Source organism: Manacus vitellinus, unplaced genomic scaffold (assembly GCF_001715985.3).
Source record: "Manacus vitellinus isolate BGI_N305 unplaced genomic scaffold, ASM171598v3 scaffold_20_pilon, whole genome shotgun sequence".
NCBI classification, from domain to species: domain Eukaryota; kingdom Metazoa; phylum Chordata; class Aves; order Passeriformes; family Pipridae; genus Manacus; species Manacus vitellinus.
The window spans coordinates 13929516-13943197 of record NW_021939471.1 but is presented as its reverse complement, the minus strand read 5'-3'; the positions used below and the strand labels follow the sequence as shown (position 1 = coordinate 13943197).

At 38.5% G+C, this 13682-nt stretch overlaps 1 protein-coding gene across 5 annotated transcripts in view; it reads right to left on the bottom strand.

The window, feature by feature from the left end:
* Positions 1-13045, bottom strand: part of ATF2 (activating transcription factor 2) — a 47126-nt gene extending 34081 nt beyond the window's left edge. For 2 of the 5 annotated variants that reach the window (XM_018071750.2, XM_018071755.2), the window contains exons 1-5: positions 12977-13045; positions 9182-9214; positions 3795-3863; positions 3099-3168; positions 701-797 (exon numbers count right to left, since the gene is read on the bottom strand). In XM_018071750.2, the coding sequence (XP_017927239.1) occupies positions 701-797; positions 3099-3146 (145 nt within the window). In that variant the 5' untranslated portion in view covers positions 3147-3168; positions 3795-3863; positions 9182-9214; positions 12977-13045. Of the gene's footprint in view, positions 1-700; positions 798-3098; positions 3169-3794; positions 3864-7565; positions 7665-9181; positions 9215-12461; positions 12505-12976 lie in introns of those variants that run through there. The other 3 variants (XM_018071753.2, XM_018071752.1, XM_018071754.2) reach the window with 3 other exon arrangements.
* Positions 13046-13682: the final 637 nt, after the last annotated feature.

The following is a 13682-nucleotide window of genomic DNA, read 5'->3' as shown; positions in this document are numbered from 1 at the left end:
AAAAAACCCCCAGCCTGACTGTAACTTTAGAATACTTAGCACATGCTATCTACATTCAAAAACTTTAAAATTTATAATGCAATCAATCATCCATTGGTGATTACTTCTGATCCTGGACAAACGAGAAAATTTAGTTACAACTGACCAAAGATATATCATAAATTCAGAAGTGGAAATACAGTAAAAGTATTTTGAATTGAAGCTAAAATGAAAACAAAATATTTAATCTTTCTTCTACTATCCCATCTGAAGAATAATAATTACTGATTCATTCTTCTAATATCACCATTATATGTGTGATTAGAAGATACTGTATCTTCTAAAATTTAAGAGACAGGTAATATCAATCAATAATTAAAACTGAAATAGAGTTTAACCCCGTTACAGATTCTCTTAGCCATAACCTTTATTAGCCTGTTCTTACTGAATGCTTTTTACATGATTTAATCAATTATCTGAGTATTGATAATTTAAAAATATTTAGATTATATATCTGAGCCAAATAAAAGTAACTTATGGAGAATAATACTGGCTTCAAATGAACTATGTAAGAAAATATTACCTAAGCACACATTGTAGTGAAGAAAATGTTTCATATTCTCTTAACATAAGCCTATGCTTAATGTACACAAAAATGCATAAAACATATGCCCATTTCAGCAAAAAAGGGAACAAACTAGTTACAAAAGTATATACTAACCAGCCACAATGACACTATCATTACGAGCCGGACCAAATTTCAGTGTCATCTCATGTTTATGTTTATGGACAGCCAAATGATCCTCATTGGTAAAACGCTGCAGCAGAAAGTTTTAAGAAACAGTTGAAATTCTGAGTGTGAACAGAGTAAATGACATGCCACAGAAAGCAACTTTTACAACACCAAAAACTATCCTTACGACATTAAAAGACAACCCTTTTAGGCAGATATGTCTTGCTCCTTGGTCAACACTACCAAGCAGAAATATAAAACTCAAATGATGTTCACAGTAACTAAATATGATATCAGGGAAATTGTAGTATAAGTACTTGAATTCATTCAAATTGCAAGATAGAACTTGAGAGAGCTGCAGATTCCATCAACCATGGGCAAACAGTCAAATGGATCTTGACAATGTCTAGTAATTCATTACCACTACTTCATTACTGCATTGTGTGTATTATCACAATAATGAGAATTGATCTGTAATCACAAACTTCACTGTATTTAACAGCACAAAGACAAAATAAACCATAGCTCCTGCTCCCTGACTATTTACTACATAAAATAAGGGGCAGATAGAATGGGATACACTGGAACAATATCAGACAACTGAAATGCTGCGAACAAACTAAACTTACCAGCACTTTAGAAATCTGTCAGGTTTTCAAAACTATGCTAGTTTTGTGCATACTTTTCCTAAAATTCAAGGTATATACTATAAAAAAGCAATAAGCAGGCAAACTAGGTGCTGTAAAACAGATATTCTTACTTTCACTAACCTGAAATTTGCTATGCATCTGCAACTGTGGGTAAAGTTAGTGTTTCAATTGACATAATCTAAGAAAATGTTTCCCAAGATGCAGGTTTCCTAAAACTGAAATTCTTACTTTTCTTTGTGAACATTTGAGCCTCAAATTATGTTTCTGGTTATGCCTCACTAATATAAGTCACTCCACATATATCTTATAACAGATACAATCAGAAACCAACACATAAGGCTTAGTTGACCTGAGAGTACAGCCATTCAGAATGTTTGCGTGAGAAAGGACATGTGTATGCGGAACTGTGAGGGAAATCAAAAAATCCAGGATCTCTGTGGGACATGGTGAAACAGGCCAGGGACTTTTTTTTTGTTAGAACTCTGTTGTCCAGGGTTCCAAATACCCAGCTCTCCATAACTCCTGTACCCTATCTCTACATATGGCATAAGACAGGACATAAGTCTCATGCTAAAAGAGTTAAATGCATCTTTCTGTTTCCACTAAGCAATGGACAAGGTCTTTCAGAGGGAAGAGGATTTCCAGATCCTGACTCACTCTATTCTATAATATGAATTTTGGAGAATCCTATCTGTTCTGGAGAAGCCTTGCCCATTTACAGGGACATGAACTTTGCTCTTCGCCTGCACTGCAATCCCAACTGCTGTAGCCCCATGATGTGTCTTCTATGAGACTTATTTACTAAAATACTTCTGACAGAGCTTACATCGCAATGAGATTCAAACAGGATGGGGACAAACATGCTGCTTAGGAGAAAGTAGTCCTCTTCTCTTACTTTTGATGTCTCTGAACATGAGACATAGTAAGAAATCTTACTCCTTCCCCGCTTTAAATACAGAAGGCTCTGTTAATTTAACATTAATGCTGTCATTCATCATAAGAACTAAGTGTTCAGAATAAAAATGAGAGTATTTTGAACTCAAAATCCAACTAAATGAAAGTGCACTAATAAAATGAAAAACATCTTGTTTAAGAAATCTATTCTATATAAAGACAGCAGCTATAATATAATGAAAAGATTCAGTTTATGAAATTAATTCTATATAAAGGATGTCCATCTTGTGCAGTAGATAATGCAAAGTCACTTACTTTCAGGTTACTAAATTAAAGTGTTAAGACAGCTTCCTTTTAAGCAACCATGTCCTAAAACACTCCATAACATTTTTACTTTTCTGCTCACATTCACCTCTATATATACTAATGCTATTTACTATAGCACATTAAAACTACAATAGGAATTGAAATACATTTTGTGGCATGAATAGTGTTAGCATCTTCCTATACACAAAAATATACATAAAACAAAATTATGCCATTAAATATTTGCAATCACCATAGCTGTGAAGATTAGTGCCAAGCAAGCTCCACACCAACACTGAAGTATTCTGGAAAATACAGGTTACCTGATACAAATTAGGTTGTTTCTTGATTATTTTTTTTAATGAAAGTAAATGGATAAACACACAATATGCTACAAATTCTTGCTGTCACCTGCTCTTCAGCAAAACATACTTTGTAGCAATTATCATCATCCCCTTTTCTTCAATCTCTAAAAATACATTTCACTGTTATAATTTTATTTGATTAATGTTAGTATCTTCAGTTCAGACCATTACCTGGCCACATCCAGGGGCAGTGCATAAAAAGGGTTTGTCATCACTCATATTCCACAGGTCGTTGTGCTACCTGTATTAAAATTAGAATTGAACAAATTTTACAAATACTGCAACAAATTATCAATACCTCAGCATCCATATTTTAATATTCCATGGGCAAGAATTTCTGCCTTCTGGCTATACTAATATTCTAAATACCCAGGATTCAAAGAGTATGGATTTCAAGCTATGTCAGGAAGGTACACAGAACCCAACAGAGACAGAGCAGGTTTTGAACACACACTCAGTCAGAAATGCAAGTGTTCATATGTAACATCAGTAACTGTAGAAAGTATCTGAAAACACAGTAGGACAACTTGTCACTGAAATCAAATACATTGTAATAATTATCCAATTCCCACAATTAAAAAAGTATAAAAGCAGGAGACAATAGCAAGTAGTCAAGGTTACTGTTCCAACAGAAGAGGAAGTGTTGATTCCTTAGTCTTTTCACAATCTTTATTTAAAGCTCATCTTTAAGGATAAGTTGACACTTAGCCCTTTGCATAAACTGTTACAAATTTAATTACAAAAACATGTACTTCAGTAATATTTCAGCCACTAAATTATTAACAGGCTAAAATATTTAAGAAAAAAGAGATATTAATTATATTTAGTGCTATTTTGCATACTCACCCCACATACTAATACACATACCTGCCAGATTTCACATATAAACCTGTTTCATAGGGCAAACTATCATATCCTCCTTTTCATGGCAATGAACTGTAATTAAAAGAAGATATTAATTATTATGCATGCTAAAAATCTAATAATGCATGACTCTGTAAAGATAAATGACAAAATGCCCACTATTCACCCATGAAACACAACAGTTTTTCAAAGAAATGGTTACTTCAATACATCCTCTCTAATTAGTTGTGGCATCTGTGGCTTTACCCTGGAGGAAATACATTCATGTTTAAATGTGAGTATTTGTATGGAGAACTAACAATGTTAGTTCTGAACACTATTTAGCTTGATGAAGCAGATAAATAAAGATGCCTTTATGATTAAAAATCATAAGCAGAATAAATCCATCTCTCCCCCAGTATGCTGGTCATGCAGAGTTGCAAGGCTTCTGGAACTGTCTAGCCATGCTAAGAATGCACACTTCTGGTACACCACTGAACACCAGACACAAGACAAATCAAGTACACCTAAGCAAATTTCACACTTATTACCTCAGAGATCTATAGTGAACATGTTAGCTCATCCTTTTGCCTGTACCTGTACAGTAAAAAACTGTACAGACTTTTTGGACATTACTTCAAGGAGGAAGGGATCCCAGTGTCCTTGGACATGTACACCAAACAGCAAAGAAACAAAACATGCAGCGGAGGAGATTCCAAACTGTCGCATCTAAATATATGTTTAACAGAATGAGGATACTGAACTGAGATCACAAGTCAAGAAGAGATGAATGGCTGCCAGAAACTTTAAGAGTCTTTGGCACTGACAGTTCAGGGAAACAATTATGTCCCAAAGGAAAGATGCCAAAGCAAATCAGGGATGGAGACTGTTCTGCTGTTCTTTGCAAATAGTTCATAACCTGTCTCAAGTTTCTGAAAGAGTATTTCTTGAACTGTTCAAACTATGAACTTTGTACTCTCACTAAGAAAGAGTATTAACAAGTTATGGGCAAGTCTCATGACTGTGGCTTCAGGGTAAGAGATAAGGTCTTTATCAATGAAGCTTTAAGATTATATCCTTATATTATGTGGAACTTCAACAGACACTTAAAAGCTATCCCACAAGCTTATTATCCTTCTTCAGCTATGCAACAATCTCATTTTTTTAAACGCATTCTATCTCACTGAGATCTCAAAAGGAATTTTTTTTTTTTTTAAATCTGTGATCAAGGGACACCATAAAGTTATATATGGCTACATATGCCACCATATGCTAATATACACGTATGGATTATGAGCAGAAGAGTTACATCCATATCAAAAATGCCTGATGGTGTAAGAAACAATTCTGGTTTTGGGTTTTTTATCCAAACGATGAAGATTTTGATTAACCAAAATGCACGTAGGACATCTTTTCTGCTGTTACTGTATCTTGTTGTCAGTCTCTGAGAAATGCATAGTATCAGCCATAAAATCTACTCCATCCATACTGTTAGCATTTTTCTTAGGTGATAAGATGTAAAGGTCAATTTTTTAAGTCTGCTCATTTTCCCTTTTAAAGGAGTATCACCAAAGCATGTATTTGCATATGAAGTTGTTGTCTGGTTCCATGTGTTGGTTTGAGAAGCCTGTGAATTTTGAATGCCTGATATATAAATTAAAAATCAATCCTTGTGAAAAAGAAAAGCAGTGCTGTCTTCCTGGCAAACTTACTGGAAAAAAGTTGGAGATAAATTCATGTCCTCATCTTTGTAGCATTATTTGATTACAGGCCACATGGAATTTTGTGAGGTAATCCCTTGTAAAAAGATTCCAGCTAACATCTGAAGAAAAAAATTATCTTGAAGCACTGAAATTTTTGCACCTAAAAGAGTGCTCACATTCCAAGCATGATCTCTGACATTTTAAATCTAAATAAAAACTGGATCTGACAGGATGGAAAAACAAAGGGTTTGCATTCATTAATGTTGCCAAATTGATAAGAATTGTATTTATGTATTACAAAGACAAATGCAAAGCTTGCACCTAGAACGAAATAACTCCATGCAGCAGTGGAGGGTGAGGGTAACTGGCTGTCAAGCAGTTTAGGGGCAAAATCTCTAACTCCTGGCAGTCAAAAAACTGAATCATGTCACTTGCAGCACTGAAAGCCAACAGGCTACTGGGATGAATTAGCAAAGGCACAGCAACCAGATGAAGGGAATTGATTATTCCCCTTTATCTGGCACTCATAAGGCTACAGCTGGAGTGCTATATCCACTGTTGAGCCCCTCAAGACAGTTGATGAACTGGAGAGAAACCACCCAGGGCCCTATCAAAACAGGAATATCAAGAAGCAAAGTTTGTTCAGAACAGAGAAGGAAGGCTAAGGAAGGATATACTTGCTATCTGATACTATCTGATGTATTGATATAGACAAGACAGATCCAGACTTTGTGTATAGTACAAGAAAAGGATGAGATGCAACATTCACAAGGCACACCAGGAAAGTTAAGAGCAAGGTACAGGTTGCCCAGTGGGACTGTGGAATCTCCATCCTTGTCGGAATTCAAAATATGAGGGGATGAAATTTTGAGTAACCCAAGATAACTCTGAAATTTAAAGTATACCATAGAGATATCATAGCTAGAAACAGAGGTGAACAACCGCAATAGACAATCCAAACTTGGGAAATGTTCTGACAGCTTTAGAAGAGTCTGCATAGTTAACTTCACAGCCCAACAACTAAAGCTGTTGCTGCTACAAAATACAAACAGACCTTTGCCTCCTCTTTTCCTTCTGGATTACACTGCCTGACAGGCACAGCAAGACTAACACACAGAAGGCAAATTTTCAGAAAAAAATGTTTGTAATTCCCTCTCTGATTTCAAGAGTCTCTGTTGGAAACTGATTGCTCTGAGTGAGAATATCACAGTAATGCTATCCCCCTGAAAACCAAAACAGCAACTTAAATGCCATCTTGACAAAAATGTTAATCACCCAACTAAATGAGAAACAAAATACATAAAGTGATTGCCCCATCAGTAGAGGTGAATTATAGACACCTTGGACTGTTACCCAGGCAACAGCAAACACCTTGACCCATAGAAAAAAAGATGGTTCCCGGAGGAATCCAATCTGAATGCGAAACTCCAGCCTTAACTATCCTCTTCAGACAAAATGAACATTCAGTGACGTGATTCTTACTACAATCCACTGAACTGCAACTTTCTTCTGTAATCTTCCAACCCTACATTCCTTTCAGTAGCATAAAGAAGCCCATACAAAGAATCTGAAGTCACACAGTAACAGGATCAGAGCTGAACATGGGAAAAACATGAAATAATCTTGGCAATATAATCACCTTCGGTACTGAAATCAGAAAATACTCTCGCTTTTTTGGTGTTTGCTCCATACTTTCAATGCAAAAGTAAAATACTTTCAAAGCATACCTATTTAAAATGTCATAAGCCTCTTCTATTGCTTTTGGAATGTAAACGGTGCAGTAAAACATATAAATAAGTACATATACATCTTCAAGATATATATAATACAGAGAAATAAAAACAAGGTTTGCAAGTAATTCACTAATATTTAGGATCATGTGCTTCTTTAAAAATAAAGATGTCTCTATACAATGCTACACTAATGTTTACCTAAATGTGCTACAAAATTAGCTTCAACAATTACTTGCATATTTCTATAAGATTTTAATTAAACATCTTGGGTACACTTTGTGGAAACTATTATTACATAGTCTGAGGCTTGCTTTCAAAATACCTTTCTGTAGACAATTTGTAAAAGAATAGAATCATACCATACACTGAGTTAAACCACGCCTTATTGGCTTATTTTACTGGTAAAGGTTCTTCTGTCTTCTTTTAATTTCCCACATACAGGAGCATGGCAAACACAACTTACACCCTGTTTCAAAATTTAGTTTCTATTTAAGTAGCTTTTTAAACTGTATATATATTGATAGTCCTTGCAAAAACCTCTACAAATTTGCTGAGAAAAATAATTCTTTGCACATCTCTAGTAAAGATTCATCAGACTTATAGCTAAAGCCTCTGCTTTACCTGTAGAAAGCAAGTTTTGTGCTGAAAGACCTCCATGCACAAACCTGCTCAGGGGCTGTGCAGTCTTACCCTGCGATTACTTATTTTAAGCACTGTAGCAACAGAGAGACTGCCCTCCTGACACGTCAGGGCTGACACAGACAGCATGGAGTAAAACTGCCAGAGCTGAACACAGAAAAGACAACTATAAACACAAATAACCCCCACAAACAAACAAAAACCTTAAAGGACCTTTTGAAGGACAGCATTCCTCTGCTGGCCAACCAGCAAGAAGAGATGCATATGCTCACAACTGTGTCACCCCCCAAACTGGACAGTCCATAGAGGACAACCTGTCAGTCTGCAGCTACAGTAGTTGCTGATTTATCTACTACTGCTCACATGTGAAGCACATCCAAGCTCTGCAGCCAGACTGATCATTTCCACGTGGCTTCAACTCAAGAAACATCTGTACATTCTGGTTTGAAAAAAGATGAAACTTGGACAAAAGCTATATTAGGCCACTGAGATGAGTTAGAATTACAGTAGTCCATCATCATTCAGTCTTCTCTGGGTCCAAACGTTACAAAGTGCTTATGTTACAGTATCAGTGACGTATTTTCCTACGGATGTTTGCATTTCCTCAAGACTGATCATGTCTAGTCAACATTTCCCTTTATTCTTTACATTTGATCTGGGACTGTGCCCCTTTTACTGCAAGATACAGTAGCCTTACTGTGAGGAGAATTATTAACTCTTACTAAGTTTTTCTATAAATCTCATCATAGTGTGTAGTTACTTTAGATAGTATAAAACTTTACTTTAAAGTTTCATTTTATAATAGGAAACTGAAGCATAAAATGATAAGGTCAATATTTTTAAGTCTTTGTCAACTTTAAGAGCTCTACTTGAGGTACTTACTCAAAGTGAACTGAACATATTTGCCACACTAAAGGATAACATTCTCTTACTAGTTACTTGAAGAGCTGAATTTCATGTTTTGCTTAGCTTCTTTGGATGAGGGGGAAAAAACCACCAAAAACATAACGGGCAGTTATTTTTGTTTTCCAAATTTAAACATCTCAAAATTAAAAGAGATGGTTTTCTCATGCAATCAAACAAATCAACACAAATCAAAATGAATGTGGCACCTTTATACTTTCAACACTTGCATACAGTATTCAAAGCATCAATTTTAATCACTTCCCACATTTGAGTCTATCCTTATTTCCACAATTTTCTGTAGAGGTAGACTTGCAAATTTTGAGTAAAAATCAGAAGGTAGGTAGAATATACTACTTAATAAGAAGTGACGTAAATTAAAAAAAAATAAAGTTTTGTATTTTAAAGGAAAAAAAAGCATTGCTCCACTTACCTGGAGGGACTGGAACAGCTATTTTTCTGTTTCCTATAAAGCAAAAGAAGAAAGGTAAAGCAAGCAGTGTAATTAATACTTGACCATCACAGTGCACTTTCAGAAGTGATCTGACTAACTGTATTTGTGTCACACTGTAGGATTCAGCATTTCTAAAAATTAAAACTGATCGATGAAGAAAATGGAGGAGATAAAATTTGAAAAATAAACACATTTGTCCTCATAATGAAAGTAAGATTGCCAGAAAGTAGCTCAGTAGATTCTGCAAGGAAACTACAACCCATAGTCCACAATATTTAAAGATTGTAAATATCAAAACCCGATGAACAGGAAAACAGGAGCTGCTTCTTCAGACTATACTGCTTAGTAGAAAAGTTGTGCTATTTTGTAGAAGACACATGATCTGTTTCAGAGAGTTCTGGGGAAGACTAAGGAAGACTGGAACACCTGTAGCATAATGCTGAGATTTTTTCTTTAAACAAGTCAAATGTTACGCACTTTGTGCTGATATTATTAATTAACTGCTTATATCTGATGTCCAGAGTTAATTCCATACCTTCCACGGTTTGTCTAAATTCTGTAGAGGGGAGAGCCTCTAGACAAGAACAGATCCAACAATCAACGATGATGAACTTAACAAGTTCAAGTAAGAGCAAGAAGGCCAGTTGGAGAGATAGTCACATATACAGAAACAAAGCAATTACGTTCCTTCACCTCTGCTGAAGGAGCAGGCTTCATCTACAAGAAGACACTTTTCTGGTAAAGAGAGAACAGTAAGGGCATTAAGAAAGATCCTTAGGCCAAATGCTTCCTACTGGCTGGATAGGCAGCTTTTAATTCAACCCTCTGGCTTCAGTATTTTTCAGAGGCACCTTGATCTTTCTTTAACTTATTAAAAATTCAGGCTGTGTGACTACAGCTCTTGCAGATAAATGAAAAGTCAATGAACCTCGAAGAAGAAATATAAAGGGGTTAATATTCCACCCATCTTTTTACAATTCGCTTACAGAGATATTAGGGCTTACTTTCCCCAGCTCATTTATCTAGGTTTGGATGTCTTCATATTGCCCATCAACCTAACAAACATTAGAAATCCAACCTCCTTTTTCTACACTACTTTCAACAAATTAAAAAAAAGCTTAACAAAAAGTTACTTCCTTTTCACATTTTCTCAGACTGCATCCCTGAATTATAAAATTGAAGACAATAATTAAGAATTTAATTTTTAAAAAATCTTTAAAAATATAAAAAATATCCCACTACAAGACTCTTCTTGCTCATTAAAACAGAATGATCTTATTCTATAAGATCATTATATACAAGTAATTATATCAACGACCATTGGCATTCATCTAGAAAGGGAAACACACAGTATTGCTTGGAATGCTTTACTGAAGAGAAGCTCTCATCTGAAGTGAAGCCAATGGAAAAGTTCTCAGGCTGCACTGAAAGTGACACAGAATAAAGTTGGAAACAGTACAGCCCAGACTTGAAAAAAATATTTATTGCATGATTATTAAATATTGACTCATATTTCTATCACTAACTATAACCAATGCCTCCTTAGAGTGCACATTATATGTGAAACAAATGCAGTTGAGTTATGCAGGAGGACAACGATAACTTGAAATCTGTTAATTGTTTAAAAAAAAAAGTTAAAATTATTGAATCAAGTTTGCTCCTTTGAGAATAGTTAATGCATAGTTTTTATACAGAAATTCAAGACTACTTTAAGAAACCATTAAAAATGTTGATATTAGACATAAGAAACTTTTAAAGTAAGTAAAACTCCTTGGAGTTAGAAATGTGCATTTGTAAGTTTAAATTTGTTAAGAATGGAGGAAAAAAACAGTTGATGACAGAAAAGGAATTTTTAGCACTACGTACATCTAGAATGTAATGAAACCATAACCAGAATAATATTTCAAGCTGTTCAACATTTTGTCACAAAAGAGAATACAACACTTAATAAAAGTATGTATGATCAAATTTAAGAGCTGAAAGCACCTTATGTTAGATACTGCACAGTCTAGAAGTTTCTGGAAAAAGACATACCAAACATACTCATATTTCTAGAATCCAAGTTAGGATAGAAACATCAGCTACATTGTGAAGATCAAAAGTTCAACTAATTGATTAAGCATTAACATGCAATATCAGTATTGAAACATAAAGTCAAAATGGATTTTTAAAAGAGTTGCTTCACTTTATGGACACATTAAGGTTTATTATTTCACAATTCTTTTGATGCACTATATAACAAGCAATTCTTGACAAAATTACTGTTTTGGTTTTTAACAAGACAACAATTTTGATTCTTGAATGCGGAATTATAAACACTTAAGAGAATTTAAGTGAATGCCTAACTCAACTACAGTTTGCCCCTCTGAAATTATGTCTGCAACTGGATGTCCATTAACTGAACAGCAACCTGTTTCAGAGGATGGTTGAAGAAATCCCATTTGGAACACCTGTATAGGACCAGGACCACAAGGCCTCATCCTCATCCTATCAGCTGGTGCTGAATTTAGCATCTAACAGTGTTATGACCTTAACTTCAGGAACATTTGTTTTTATTAACTTTTATCTGGTTTTACGCTCAGCCAGACCTGGGGACATGACATTCACCCCCATGAACACAATTTGACGAGAAGAAAACAAAAATATTATTTTAAAAGGTAGAAAATAAAATACACTTGGGCCATATTCGAGGTCACTATTTGGAAAGCAGAGAATGGTTCAGAATTTTCAGTTTTATTTAAATTTCTCATTCCAGTGCAAGGGAACAGGTGTCAGCATCACTATTTGAAGATAAACATCTATGGGAGACAGCAACGCAAGGAAAAGCAAATGACTGACACAGAGTGCGTGGACAGGACATGAAGACACTCATGGATCTCCCTTCAAGAACAGGGATAGAAAAAGGCTATAGAATGAATAAGACTGCAGAAGCAACATGGCAGCACGCACATGCCCTAACTACAAACATCAAGTTGCATCGTGGCATAAAACATTTGTGCCTGAAACACCGTGCAGCCATCACTGATTGAGAGTCTGTGATGGGTCTTTTTCACGTGAAAGCTTCACAGACCTTCTATTAGGCAACTCGAGAGGCATAATGCACAATAACAGGCAAAGTCAATGAGGCAACTAGTCCAGGAGGTCCACGGCCACGGCCAAACCCCAAGCAGGCCAAGACCTCCCTGTGGTGCAGAAAAGCTGTTCGCACCCCCCCGTCCAACGCCCCTCACACCCGCACCCCTCTCGGCACTCTCCGCACCAGCACAGGCTCGGATCGAGATCTCCTTCCAAAGCAGAAGATGGATGGGGAGGACGCCTCCTTGGAGCCGAGCCGAGGCGGAAAGGCGAGGCCTGGCCGCCCCCTCCTCCCGCCCTGTGCCCACCACCGCGGGCCGGGCCGGGCCGGGCCGAGGCAGGTCCCGGCGCTGCCCCGCAGGGCTTCCCGCTCCCGGATGCGCCGCAGCCTCTTCGCCCACCCGCTCGCCCCGCCAGGCCTACCTCTGGCGGGGTGCCGGTGTCCGCGGCGCCGGCCGGGCCGCCCCGCCCCGCTCTAGGGGGCGGCGGGAGCCGCAGGCCGCGCTGGGGGAGGGGGCTGCCGCGGAGAGCGGCGGCGGCGGCCATGTTACTGCCTCCCGGGCATCCCCCGCCTACCGCGCGCGGGCCGCTCCCGCGCGCCGCACCCGGTGCCCCCGCCCGCCCGGGCCGCCGCAGCGCGGAGGGAGGAGGAGCCGCGGGGCCGGGCCGAGCCGGGCCGGGCCGTGTTTACAAACTCACCCGGAAGCGGCCGCACCGCACATTAAAGGCCGGGTCCCCCGCGGGCTTCCGTCACCTCTCGCGAGATCGCCGCTGACACCTCGGCGGGGCGGGGTGGGTCACGTGGCGAGCGGGGGCGCGGCCGTCACACCCATAGGCAGCGGGGCGGGAGCAGTGCCCGTCCTGCCGGGGCACGAACGAGGGGCTGCCCGGGGCTCCGCTGCCACCGCAGCACCTCTGCCGCGACAGCCGGGCCGTGGCGGTGCCGGGCCCAGCGCGGTGGGAGGAGCAGGATCTGTGCAGCCATGGCGGACGGGAGCGCGGGATGGAGCGCCCGTCCCCTGCTGCGGGAGGGCTGGGAGCTGCTGCGTAGGGAAGGCAGCAGGCAGGGTCTAAACCACTGCCTGGCTGTGCTCAGTGGCAAGTCTTCACGTGCTTGTCACATCTAATTTTTGGAATCATCAGACCTCCAAAGCCCTGTACTGGCTACACTGGTTTCCCCCTACGCAACTCGGGGCAGGAGCTTGGCATGTGCCTGAAGCCGTGGTTCTGCTAAACGTTTGCCATAGTTGATGTATCAAAAATGCTGCAGCACTGTAGAATGATGGCATGCACCTCTATTTTACACAGGAGGAACTAAAAGCATTTTGGATTAATTAAAAAAAATATAACCCTATATGGCAACACAGTTTAGCTAGTATGTGCTCTGAATCACAGATGAAGTTTT